The 14,090-nt window shown below is 36.9% G+C and overlaps 1 protein-coding gene across 2 annotated transcripts; it reads right to left on the bottom strand.

The window, feature by feature from the left end:
* Window positions 1–29: 29 nt before the first annotated feature.
* On the bottom strand, window positions 30–7,299 carry LOC145780475 (galanin receptor type 1-like). Of its 2 annotated transcripts, XM_082592087.1 has the most exons (7): window positions 7,284–7,299; window positions 6,500–6,569; window positions 5,681–5,904; window positions 5,010–5,304; window positions 3,811–4,000; window positions 2,655–2,769; window positions 30–2,405 (listed from the first exon to the last, which is right to left on the bottom strand). In XM_082592087.1, the coding sequence occupies exons 2-7, from the start codon at window positions 6,564–6,566 to the stop codon at window positions 2,028–2,030; spliced, it is 1,269 nt and encodes a 422-aa protein (XP_082448213.1). In that variant the 5' UTR covers window positions 6,567–6,569; window positions 7,284–7,299; the 3' UTR covers window positions 30–2,027. The 2 variants fall into 2 exon arrangements, with proteins under 2 accessions (XP_082448213.1, XP_082448212.1); XM_082592086.1 differs by lacking the exon at window positions 7,284–7,299 and having other exon boundaries at window positions 6,500–6,639.
* Window positions 7,300–14,090: the final 6,791 nt, after the last annotated feature.

Below are 14,090 nucleotides of genomic sequence, written 5' to 3'. Positions count from 1 at the left end.
TTCCTCAAGTAACACATTTTCAATCTGAATTAAATTACTTAAGCCCTTGTGTCTGTGTTTATTATCTGTTGCCAACACGCAAAATAAACAGTATAACAAAGTTTCAATGTAAAACAGCGACTGCAATGTGTAGGTTACACCTTGAAGACTTCAAAAAATAATGTTGTTCATAAAAGTAGTTTAGACAGTTCTTTCTGAGGGAACAGAACAATGCGTGGTCGTCCTTGAAGAAATCATTCGCGTCCAACGACGCAGCACGCTACAATCGGTTCTGCAGGATAGATTTCATATCAACAATGCTTATGACGTTATAACGAGAGTTGAAAAACACCTAGATGCCAAGTGAGCAGTCTGCAGACCAACTCCACTGAATGGCCCAATATCATCAGACCAAACACTTCACGTGCATTCTCAGATTTATATTAGATTGAACTTGTTAGAGAATCAACACAAATTCTCATCGAATCAGTCTGCAGTGCATCTCAGACAACAAGCAAGATGACAATAAACAACAAACAAATTAATCAAAAAACATATAACGTCATGTACTTGTGATGACTTACAGTGTGACAACAGTTCAAGAATCGAGATGTTCTTCAACTACGGTAGGCTACCAACTGACGTCGATATAAAGTTGGTTTTTAACCGAAAGAAGACCAATATGAATATATGATGGTTCTGACAACCATCCAAAAACGTCGTAGGGCTATGATGTTTGAACAGCCTCTAAATTATAAAAGCAGCAATTTTCGTCAGCAAAAAATCTATTCCAACATTTTATGACGTCATTTCGGCGTTTTTCCAGAGCTGGCAACTGTTTCTCGGCAAGATACTTATAAAGACATAGGCCTACCAACCATGGGAGCAGCTAACTGAATGACTGTGAAGTCTTTCGTTACTTCCTGTTGTCTGTAGGCTATGTTGCATCTGTAATTCGCAACGTAAGCTACTTTATGACATCAACGAGCGCAAAATACAACGATAGACCAGTGTTTTGTGATCCAGCAAAGTCGAAACAATTCAATTATTTTCTGTAAACGCAAGTGTGTTGGAATGGTTAAGTTGTGGTTTGATTGAATGAAAGAATTATGACGAAAACAATACAATGACGCCACTACACACGATGGTTGTGTGGGAATAAATTGGGCCAAGTATAGGCTATGACTTTCAGTGGCACAGAATAAAACACCTTGAAAATAAGCAAAATCTCTTAAAATTATCAGGAAAAATAGTAGTTTCTTACAAAACCAGAAGTTGTTTTTAAAATAAAGTGGACTGCTGTAAATGCACTAGATCTACAGAAAAACATAAGCTGGTTACCGGACTAATGTTTCCCCCACAGAATCTATTCATGGACAGAGCAGAGCTAGTTATAAGTTCCCATGCAAGCAAAAGTTTACATTTTTACATCGTTGCAAAACCTTTTGCTAGTTTTGCAAAGGAGTTGTGTTTCGGTTTGAAATAACAAAACAAAAGCCAATCAATAAAAACAATGGCAGTTCATAAGAAAACAAGGCAAGAAATAGGCTGCAAGCGAAATCTGCGCATGTAGGTGAGATGTTTCACAATTTGATAAAATGAAAATATGCACCTCAAAGCTGTAAAACCATGCATTGAACATAACAGTAACAACACAGCATTATTTTGATTCAACAAGAAGAAGGCAGCTTCACATGCTGAAAAAAGCTGAAAGTCATTTTAAATCCATGATGATGAATCCACTTGTTTCACATGTTTTTGTAGGTTTTTCCCTGTGGCTATGACTATTCTCGCCTGAAGCAAAACAGTTTACAACATAACCAAAGGATGCTGCAATATTGTGGACAGAAATACTGTAGCTTTCATTAGTGCACAAGCACCCTGATTAAACCAATGAGAGCAAAAAGTCCTGGCAAGCCACAAAGCAGCAATTTTCACGTGATTTTCATCCACGGCGCAATTTCCTCTTAAACCTGGGATAGTGTGTCGAGCAGGTAAAGTTGATTTAAGAATGAATGAAGAACAAATTACAAACTCCCCTTATTCTTTTAAACTGTGGTGATGATGACAACGTTTGTTGAAGAGTTTTCATTGGTTGAATTGGGTGAAGTCAAGCGTAACGTGCTTGTCGGTTCTTGACTAGCTCCATTTTGCATTCGGGAATTTTTGTTGGGTAAGCGTCGAGAAACCAACGCGTAGCTTGGTCGTTCGCGATTGAGGCAACTGCGACAGGAAAGCGGCAGAATTTTGTGGGCATGCGATTGTTTCTTATTCGATGAGCTGCAAAGATTTTGCTTCCATTCAGGGGAGGCGAAAGTGTAAATGATCGGGTTAACGCAAGCGTGGGCATACGAGAAGCACACGCCGACCATATCAGTTATACTCCGCATAACGCTGTATGAGTGATGTCTATATGTCGTCGAAAACTGCAAAAGCAATTCACCAATTACATTACCAAATCTTCAAAATCAAGAATTCGCTCATACGCGCAGATGTGCCTAATCCTAGACAAATGTGGTTCTAATTTAAAATAAGACAAAATTCTCTTTATTGTATAGCCTACTGTAGGCTACAATGCAAAGTATTGCATTAAAAATAGACTGAGCAACAGAAAAGCATAACATCTGCAGAACAATTTAAAACATAGAGATAGTTGAAATTCAAAGAAAGCTTACCTGCAGCTGCTGATGGAGGTGGTGAGGAAACCAGCAAACCATAAACCCAATTATGAGACAAAACACCATCATAGTGGTCTTGACAATTTCGTGATGCTCTTCTTGTTGTGCTTCACTGAAAAGATGTTAAACATTTTAGTGAAAAAGAAAGCGATATAAATCTCCATTTCTGATATTGCTGTTCACTTCAGCATATCGATTTTTTTCTCGCGAAGCTCATAGTCTGCAACTGCCACAAAAACTTCATGGTAAACTTTGTGTTGGCCAAACCCAGGTTCGGATCAAGCAAGAGGCCTTAGGGAGGACGATTTAAACGAAACACAACGAGGTCTACATTAATCCAACCTTGCAAATACACTGCGAATAAAGTTATTTTTCTGTGATTTAGGGGAAGAAGGGAAAGGGGGGAGATCCCTTTTTCTGAACCCACCACTGGCCAAACCAACAATAAAGGCTTGAGATTGACGCCGTGATTATTAGATATCGATTATGTCTGTGCCCATCTCTTGAACACAACAGGGGTTCAACTATTGGGGTGTGCGCCAGAGCAACGCACTGTAAAAACGACTTTTAATTTAGCGGCACGTGATCGGTAAGTAGGCTACTGTATACTTCCCAGATAAGCTAACGATTCTACAACTAAACTGCCAACCTTGGTTATTGGCCTACATCAGTAAAGGTGGGTCCCATACTTGATCCAAGCATCGGGTGATGAGATAAGGTATTATTCTCATTGTGTTCTCATTATACTAAAAAGCCTTCGGCACTAACGAGAGTAGGATGGCCAGTTCCTTTCTCTCGGCCGCCTTTCCTTCAGCAACTAGCCCACCCAATTTATTACACCCTGGGTAAAGGCGAGCGGTGTTTTTCAACAACCGGCTGGAGCCGGGAGTCGAACCAGGATTGAATAATTGGAAAGCGAGCGCCTTATCCATTGCGCTATCTCACCGCCCCTACATCAGTAGCCAATTAAAACTCAACTCTTTGATGCACTGACAAGTAGCCTACGCAAAATCCTAAACTAAATCTTCACCAAATAACTTAAAGGTAGGCTATTATTGTTAAAAGGGTTTTATGGAAAGAGATGTACCTTATCATGAGAGAAATCCGATTAAAACTCTGTGCCAACAACAAGTAACCAACCTAATCTACTAACCTATTGGAGCCCCTTTTCTTTCCATGGTGAATTCCAATTTTTCCTTTCTCGCATACAACTTTTCCAATATAAAAGTACAAGCTAGTAACCAGCACGAATGGTATTGCGTAGGTAATGCAAAGCAAGGCAGTGCTATAGATCCATTCCGAGCGGATGTCAATAATAATCCAAGCACATTCAGATGCAACAACTGAAGTACAGTGATAAACATTAAACAATGCGAGGTAAAATACCATAAAGTTGCTATACTGTAACTGCTCTAAAGCAGTGCTTCTTAAACTTTTTTAGTTTTGTTCACCCCTAGCATCTATCTCCAGATTTCATTCACCCTTGTCTCATGATATGATAAAACTATCTCGTCTATATTATATAACAGCACAAAATGACTTAGGTTGTTTCGATTTTTGTTAGCATCAAACAATTAGTTTTTGAAATTTATAAAAGAATCAAACAATAAAAAATATTGAAATTTATAAAAAACAATTCGTTTTGATTAAAAAATGAAAAACTTAGAATTGATTTTGTTTTGGAAATTCTCACCTGTTCACTGAACAGGTTGAACACCCGGAATATCTACCCTGCTCGCAAGCTATCATCCATTTCACCCTTATTCACCCCTTTTGGTTGGTTCACCTCTGCAAAAATTTTATTCACCCTGGGGTGAACCATTCACCTGATTAAGAAACACTGCTCTAAAGAGTGGTGACAAAAGTCGAAACTTTAGTCTAAGAATGAAATGTTAAACTTTTCATTGCTTACTATTAATTTTAGGAATCATTTCTATAGAGTGCACCTTTACACCGTCACCTAAAGTTGACAAATGCACACTTACAGTTTGATAATATAGAAACGGAATTTCGGTTAACATAATATTAATTGGATTGAAATACGATAAATGGAATTAATAGCTTACCACCAAAGGGTGCTCAATGTAAAGCGCAATGGCAAGCAGAGCCAATTCAAGTAAATTGAATCACTATTATCAAAGTAACCTATATAACTTGTTTCACCTCTACGGGGTTGTCAGAAGGAGCTTATTCTACTGTAGACTAATCCTAATCTTTTCATAAATGTTTTAGCACTATATGGGGGCCCTTTAAGAGCTTGCCAATCTCTAAATCGATGACATTATCCTTTGAATGGTTTAAAAGATTACCAACTTATTAAAAGATTAACATTAAACAAGTAATTCGACTTACTTCCTGTTATATTAGGAGAAGGGAACTGAATCACTCTGTAAAAGTATCCAGCAGGAGCAGCAAGCACGGATGCGAGTGTCCACACAGTAAAAATGATGAGACAACTCGACTTTCTTGCTGAAGTCGTGATGAAGCTTCTTTGAATCGTGAATGGCATTATCAGAGCCATGAAGCGCATTATTGCCAACGCACACATGGTGAAGATGCTAACTGCCATAGTTTGAATGTTCAAGAAGTGAAGAAGGGGGCATAGAGCGTATCCGTAAATCCATGTAGGAACAGAATACATAACAGCCTACAAAATATTTTGATCATAAGAACTTTTTGTTATTTTCAAATTGGTAGCAAAAGCTGCTGCGCTGCAGCAACGAAATGTGAGTCGTCAGTGGCGTTGACAGGGGTGTCCAGGAGATACGTTTGGATCAGGGCGGGATAATTTTAGAGGCCTACACTCCTTTCAAGAGTCTCGCAAACTTGAAGAAACCAGCATCCCTTATTGGTTGCATATTAGCACGTTTTTCTTAAAAGTATTTTTATTTGGGGCCAAAAGATCTTAGTGTCGGGTCCGAATTATCCTCTTAACCGCCCCTTCAGCCGCAGTAACAGATTGTTTATTTATTGGTTATCATTACCCAACAAAATAAGCATAAAAAATACCAATGTCTTGTTACCTGATAAGGACCACTGGAACACAAATAAATCAAGTCTGCAACAGCTAGATTTAAGATAAGTGAACTGCTTATGGGATGCTTGATAATGCGTTGTGTTGTCAGGGAAACCCACATCACCAGAACGTTACCAATCAAACCGATAACTAATAGTAATCCAATGATACAAGGAGTTAGTATCTTTGTGACAGCATCCAGCCTCTCCATATCTTCAATAGATTCATAGACTAAAAATAAAACGTTTTTTTTAAGAAATAGGTTTGGTGATAATCACCAGGGAACGCAAGTGAGAACAAAATAGAGAAGAAAAAAAAACTTTCTCAATTCCACGTAGCTAACTTAATCGTTCAAAAGCTTCGAAAAATCTCTCATATTCCATAGACACAAACAAATTTCAATTATGTTAATTTCAGGTGTTCAGTGATAACCACGTGAATCGCGGTTCGTGGCCACTAGCAGTGAAACTAAAATTAATGTGCGTTTTATAATACGCAATATTTATAAAGCACGAATATTTATCAACAAAACTAATAAAGTAAAACTTTGTAACCGGTCTTTCAAGAGGTTTTCATGATTTGTAAAACCTCCTTGTCTCAGAATGGATGCCTAGATACTAATCAGAAAAATAACCTCCAAACAGCCACATTGCGACAACCTCCTGGTTATCCGATAAGTTATTACACAAGGGAAATATTTTTATTTTATAAAGTGGGTTTCTAGCTGGATTTTCTTTCACATTAATTCAACAACTGCAGGCGTTAACAACTGGCTAGTACTAAACGCTTTCCTTAAGTCATAAATAGTAGGGAGGTTAGTACTCACAAGAACTCATTTCTAACCCTTCCTCGTCTGCCAAGTCTTGTGACATATTGGTCCATGAAGTATTCATTCTCTAGAAATAATATTTACGATAGGCTAACAACAAAACGATAGCTTTCAAACAATTTTAGAGAATATTATATAGCCTACGCCTGAAAACGAAAACTTTTCTTAAGGTGGTGGTACTGTATTATATGGATTGTTGTGAAAACATTCACTCACGACCAATGAGACAATTAGGGCCCATTACTCATAAAAGACCCAAACTACGAAACAAGACACCTCGAAAATACACAAAATCACAATAAAAATAGTAATTTTATCATAAAAGATAGTTTTCCACCAAAATAGAAATCTCTAAAATGGACAAAGTTTGGAATGGATGGACGCGCACTATCGTGCAAAAGGACTGCAAAGAATACCCAATTTGTCGTCGTTTCTGGAACTTTTGAAGAGATTCCGAGCTCTAAAATTACCCCACGTCCAGGACTAAAAGTAACCTTTACTAAAGCTGTTACTGTAGCGGTAGCCTAACTACTTTGTGAGTTCACCTTCATATTTATACGCGATAGGCTATGCATAGCATTATTTAACCTCTTCGAACGTCACTTCATTTCACAGACAATTAGTAGTGAGCCTACATCAAATGATTACACCAAATTCAGCTTTTACTATCAAACATAACTTCACTCAGACTATGCAGATAAGAGTTAAACAAACATGGTTAAGTCAGCTCATACATTAGGCTATGTGAAACAAAGCAGTGTGCTTCTTACAAAGTGTGTACCTGCTTTCAATGCACATCCACGCTTTTCTCCAGTTTTTCAGCTACAAAATTTACTAACTAATTATTGCATTGATGAAAATAATCAAATCTGCTACAAACTTAACTTATTAACAGAACTGGCTGGAACTGAATCCCTAACTGCTGGCTGCAAAATGCCGTAGTCGTCGGTTTTGTATCTGAGATGGTAAACAAACCAAACTACACAAGCGTGATAAACACAAAAACGTAACAATGGAGTAGTTTCTTACCCAACAACACTCAACTTAAAACGTGAAACGCAATAATGAAGACGTCAAACAAACAGCTGTGTGGCGTTGTCTAAATATTGAAGGTTTTGCAAAACAGTAGCAAGATGACAGTCAGAAAACACTATTAAGTAAAAATATCTAGGCAATCATATTATCGAAATTTACTTCAAAACAGCTGTCATGCCACAACCACTATGCTCACTGCTTACGCATACTCTTCATATGTGGACACAAGAAAGGGGGAAAGCAAGGCTTAAGTGTAATCACTAATCATTAACCAATCTTCACTCACACTCAAAATTTTTCCTATCAATTTTTCATCAAATTTTGCATTAAAATTAATTCATTTCCTCACAAATGGAAACGACTTGTTTTAATGATATAGATATTAGCAAATTCAATCCTTTTTCACATTTATTTAGCAGTTACAGACATTGAATTAATGCGAAAAAAACATATTTTTGTTGGTTGAAACATGTTTACGCACCATGTTTTGCTCTTGGCCGAAATTCTTATCATGTTTTGTCTGGGCGCAAAAAATACGTTGATTTAACGATTTAACGAGCGTTGTTTACAACCCAAACAGCCATTTATGGCCTAGAGCAGGGGTGTGCAACGTGCGGCCCGCGGGCCAAATGCGGCCCGCGAAGAAAAACTGTGCGGCCCGCGAAGATGTGCCAATTTGAATTGTGCGCAGCCCACGAAACGTGTTTATAATTTAGTTTAGTCTGGCACGTGTGAACTATATTTTTTGTGGATTGGATTGTTGTAGATTTCGTACCTTCTGTTAACCATTTTAGAAATCTCCCACCGGCCACCGCTAATCCATTGTATTTAAATATTTGGAACGTAAGAATGTATGGTCACATAAAAGGCATTATGAACAAATTACGACTATGGAAAGCTTATGTACAGACAGGAAATGTTTTTCACTTTCCAACTTTGAGAGACTATGGAATGCATCTTGAGAAGAAAACTGAATTTGCAGACCAACTTGGAAAGTTGTTGTATGAATTTTTGGCTCCTTTCAAGGACTTCAAATCTCATGAACATTTGTTTGGTATATTCGCTTCGCCATTCAACACAGACATTGACAAAGCACCAGCAGATATAACTTGAACTGATTGATCTTCAAGAGAAAATGGATTTGAATGTAAAGTATTTGGAAATGAATCTTGGCAATTTTTTTCTAAAATGGGCGTCATGAAATCTCCCTATCGATCGGTTTTGACAGACGAACACCTGGAAAATGTACTTCGAATTGCGAGCACTTCCATTAAAGTAAATTTGGAAAAAGTCGTCGGGAAAAGAAGCCAGCTGCAAACTTCTCACTGAACTCGTTTAAAGACGGTGTGACAATAAATTTGAATAACAGTTTTCTTCAGAAATTTATGCTTCTTAACTTATTATTTCTGCAAGGAGATGATCCCTCATAATGCCATAAGAACAACATGAATAACAAAAAACTACTTTTTTGTGCCTGCGACTACTAGAAATCATATGTTAATAAACGAGCGGCCCGCGGTTTCACCCAGTTATTTATATCTGGCCCTCCTGTAATAAAGGTTGCACACCCCTGGCCTAGAGGTGTGTTGAGTGGAATACAAACTGAATCTATCAAGCTCAGTCTGTGTACAAATTTGCCTTGATCGACAAAATCACCACTTTAGCATCATTTCGACGTTATTAATTGAACAAACGCAAAGGTTTTAACTTCTTTTTGATGCGTGTTGCGACAGTCTCTGTCAACAGGTTGGATTGTGTTATTTTCCGGGTTCAATAAAGCTCTAAAAATAGCCATTTTATAACTGAAAAGGAGCTTATACAACCTTTGTGCCTTTCTGCGTGGTGCGGAAAGAATAATGTTGAAATGTTCTTAACGATTAGATGAGTCTCTTGTTACTTCTTTTCTCACAAAATTACCAAACATTTCATCAGTCCGGATGAACGAAATGTAAACCAACCTCAAAACATCCATTATTAAAATATTGATTTTATGTCGGAGATAGTAAACTGGTCCAAAATTTTGTGAACACAAAAAAATCCAATACGTTTTCACGAGGCAATTTACGTGTGAAGTTGCTATGACAACAGTTTCCTTGCTTCCAGCCTTAACATTTATTTGATTGCATGTGCCTCTAAAATAATAATTTTTATTCATCTTTTGTTCGTGTTTTATTTTTTGTCCTGTACCAAGAAAGATAGCGATCATTTTTTCTCTTATTTACAAATTATAATGATAAAACTATGTTCTTGAATACAGAAATACATTCAATATTCTCTAATCTAACTGGTTTTTATTCAATCGACATCACTGTCAAGGCCTGATACCTTAATATAAACTAAAATCTGAATAATTGTATGCAACAAAATGATTTTCAACAACTCCAAACTTCACCCTAGCTACTGAATTTAACAATCTGGTTTCTATCCTGATAGCAAATCATCCGCTTTTTACATTGATTCAACGTCTGTAGACGGATGCGACAAAAGGGCATAATTTGAAAAGCGATTGATTTGTTATCTTTGTAAGGAGAAGAAGGCCTGAATCCCGTGCATGGAGTTTTTGTAAAACTTCGATTTTAAACAACAATATTGATATCAACTTTACTACCGTAACAAGAAATCATTTTATAAACAGTTGACAAAATTAAAACCTTTTTAGTTTTAATAGCTGCAAAATTGTTATTAAAATTGGCTTTGTCTTTTCAAATCAATTTCTGCCCTTAATCCCCAAATTTTCATCAGTCAAAATATTTGCCGAATACACATAATCTAATAAATTTACACTTTTTAACTTTCTCTGTAAATCTAGACTGACAAGTCCTCCAATACTATCTTGATCAAAGCCATTACATGGACTTCTAAATAGTAGCTACTATTTAGAAGTCCATGGCCATTACCACAATCAACAAATAAAAAGCTGGGTCAAGTTACGAGACCGAGCGCGGTTGCTCGGGATATTCATCATCTGGTCTTTATTGCAGTCTCTAATGGTTGCTTAACAATAACCTGCAAGTTCTAGCTGCAAAGCTTTAGCTACATTAAAAACTCTGTTGAAAATCTTGCTTTTGTACAGCATTTGTTTTTGACTTTGGAATGTTTGTATGAGCAGTTACAAACATATAAATCTAAATTTTCACTCAATGTGATTATATTTGTGTATCTAACGTTCTAAAACATAAAACTAACGATAAGTTCTTGACTTTTTCAAATTTCAGTTGGACAACTGGGATTTGATAAAGTCAGCATAACATAGAGATCACGTGAAGCTTGCTTATCAATATTATTCTGATATTTCACTCTGAGCTGACTTGGCAAAATGCTATATATACTCTCACTGTGACTAAACTATGATGTCATAAAAAGTATGCAAGAACAATGCCGAATTATACCAGAAGACTTGTTAACTGGTGTTGCATTGTAAATACTTAAATGCAATCACTAAACTTTCGCCTGAAAAGTTCACATGGCCAATTTTTCGATCACAGGTCGAACAACTCTAGCTATGGCCGGTTTTTAGTTGACAAAAGATAGCTTTGCAAAGTTGCAAAGAAGCACAAAGCATCCAGTGACAAAATCAACGTTGTTCATTCTTTGTTTCATCTGTAACACTGTAAGCTGCACTGCCGAGTGTTGAGAGCTTTTGTGCGATGCTGGACCGAACATCTGTTCACAGTCATTGTTGTTTCTTAAAACTTCATCCTACATGGTGGACTTAAAGTTGCTTGCCTTCTAGCCTAAGTGCAAGTCTTCAACTGTAGTAGCCTATCAGGCATAAGCACGAACACAACAAAAGTATATCAGTAAATGATTATTTTGTTCTTTTACAACAATTTTCTTTTTCCAAGTTCTAGAATAGTCGTTTGATGTGAACTGACCAAAATCTATTTGCTTGGATTGCGCAAAGCTGTATTTGCAATAATTTCTAAGTCAGCTGTTTTATCGCTTTGAAATCTGCACTGTGGACCTAACACCAGCAACAATCAGACATTCAGTCTGCAAAGCAAACCTTCTGTTTTGCTATAACTTGATAGTGCAGCAAAAAACTAGTTATCAGTCATATTTGTTGTTTTTTTATTTCGTTTGCATTGATCTGACCTTAACGTTTGATCTGCACTGCGTTAATGTACAATTTCGTTGAATTAACATTTAACCAATGCAAGTTTGCTGCCTAATAACAGCCTTGCCGTACCAGCACGATTGATTGCCCCCAGGAAAGAGGTTCCATAAATCATTTCAATTTGTCAAAATAAGCAAAGACAATTCATCATGGATCGTCAACCTAAAAAATGCATTTACTGCAAAGAAACTGTATGGGAAACGAGACTTGCTAACTAATCTCCTCCTCAGCGACTGATTGGTGAGTGTCTCCATTATTGCTTCTTGTGGGCCGGGTTCGTTACCAGACAGAATCACAGCAAAAAATCAAAACTAGTTTTACTTGTGGTTTTGTTTGACACAAAATGGAATAAATACAGTTGCTAAATAAGTTGATAAAGTAGTGAAAACGAATGCATGTAGTGATTGTTGCTAACAAAAGGTTAAGAGCGTATGCAAAAAGCGCTTTTTAAAAAGCACAATTTAAATAGTAGTTCTTAATCTTTTTTGTATGTTTTACCCTTTTAACAAAGATAAATATCAGATTCACCCCCAATAGATAAAATGGTATAATATATATACTCATTTATTAAATAACGAAAGTAACAAGCTCCATCAGTTATACTCAATATGACGGCTGCCCTTGCTTTTTGGCAACGAGTCGTTCATTGTCTGGTAAAGTAGGATATAGCCTAATGCACAACATATATCGGATTCAACATGAAGTTGGTTTTGTGCTTTAGATTTGATAGTAAGCAATGCAGAGAAGTCGCGTTCGCATAGGTAAGTTGAAGAAAACGTGACCAGAACATTCAGAGCTTGAATACCTATCCTTGGATAGCAATGTTATATTTTAACCCAAAACTTTTCTAGGTTGCAAGAGTGAAACGCATCTTTTGCAAAAGAATCGTTTGTTAATTCTATAAATCTTCTTGGATTGCTTCAGGAACATCTTTCACTTTACATACCGGTACAAAAAGATTTCTCACTACTTTCATCAAAACGCTGCCAGTATTTATCTCGGGAAAATATCATTCAAACTCCTCCTGCAAGTTTTGAAGATAACTGATGATGTCATCCTTCAAGTTTTGATTGAGATTATCTCCAGTTATCTCCGTTAAGCGGTGAAATGATATCTACAATACTAATACCTACAGCTGGCACAAATTTTCTGTCCCGTCAACTGATGTGGATATTTTGATTGATAGCTCATTTACCCACCAAAACGAGGGAATTTACCCCCAGGGGTAAATTTACCCCAGTTTAAGAAATGCTGAATTTTAAATATTGTATGAAGCTTTGCTGTCGTAAAGCTTTAACAAGGTTCCAATGCCATCAGTATAGCGTCATTTCACTACAAGGTTCCAATGCCAATAGTATAGCGTCATTTCACGTCATAGCAAACGTTAGGTCATACCAGTAGACAGAAGTGCCGTGGTATATTGCCTTGGTGTGTTGAAAGTTAAAACCACAAGAGACGCCAGTTATGAGTGACCAACGTGTGAAAAACTTTCTTTTCCATTTTGTAGTTTTCTTACCTCTGGTAATTCTTGAATGACCTGAGTTCGATTCCAGGTCTGGTAAAAAAAAAGACCTAAAGGGCAGAATGATATATTTTTTTTCTTAACTTAATGCACAGTATTCTTTCATGCGTCAAGTCAAAAATATGACCATACTCATTTTGCAAGTATGTTTGTTCCGCAATGTTGTTTCGTTTCTCAACATCTGCATGCTTTGAATCAGTGTTAAAAGGATCAATTTTTCCACCTGGAATCAGAGTTACACCGATCGCATTGTCACAGCCGTCACAAACAAGCTCACCACAGAGATTAGTTTGACTTATTTTATCACATTGAAAAGTACCCGTTCGAGTTAAACCAGAGACTTCCAAATGTTTACGAGCAGATTCTTTATTGTTCTATTGATTCAATTATGTCATGTCTGGAACTTCTGGAAGTACCCCAATAATGTGTTAAAATAAGTTGGATTTTTTTTAAATGACATATAACACTTGTATTTTAAGTTTTTTTGGAATGCAACTTTAATAATTGAGCTTTGAAAACAGGTAGCCTATACTTTGTTGTGCCTTGCAAGTGTTTGAAACGGTTGCATTGAAACGGACTCATTGAAGGGCTACTGATAATAATAATGTTATGGTTTTTATTTATTGTTGCTCTACCACAGTATAAGGTCTTTCAGCCGCAGGGCTCATTTTAAATTTTTTAGCAGGCTTAATACTAGGCCTACCTTATGCAAGAAAGAACACAATCGGTTCCGTTTTTAAAGTCTTCGGTTTGACCCAAGCTGGAATCGAACTAAAGTCTACAAGTACTAGAGCCGAAAGCGAAACCACTGAGCTGGTCGACCAATGATAGTGCATTTGTGCATACCCATCAAGCTTTGCATTTGAAAAGGATAAATTACTCAAAAGGCAATTGTATGCATGTGGCTCGACGTT

Source organism: Aplidium turbinatum, chromosome 12 (assembly GCF_918807975.1).
Source record: "Aplidium turbinatum chromosome 12, kaAplTurb1.1, whole genome shotgun sequence".
NCBI classification, from domain to species: Eukaryota; Metazoa; Chordata; class Ascidiacea; order Aplousobranchia; family Polyclinidae; genus Aplidium; species Aplidium turbinatum.
Note: the sequence above shows the minus strand (reverse complement) of the source record. Positions and strands in the feature narration are given on the sequence as shown.

Excerpts from the sequence above, each read along its gene's own strand:
- LOC145780475 (XM_082592087.1), bottom strand. The coding sequence starts at position 6,566 with ATGAATACTTCATGGACCAATATGTCACAAGACTTGGCAGACGAGGAA. Across the intron at positions 5,305-5,680 it reads GTTCCAGTGGTCCTTATCAG|GCTGTTATGTATTCTGTTCC; the intron begins GTAACAAGACAT and ends AATATTTTGTAG. Across the intron at positions 2,406-2,654 it reads ACCTCCATCAGCAGCTGCAG|TTTTCGACGACATATAGACA; the intron begins GTAAGCTTTCTT and ends TTGCTTTTGCAG.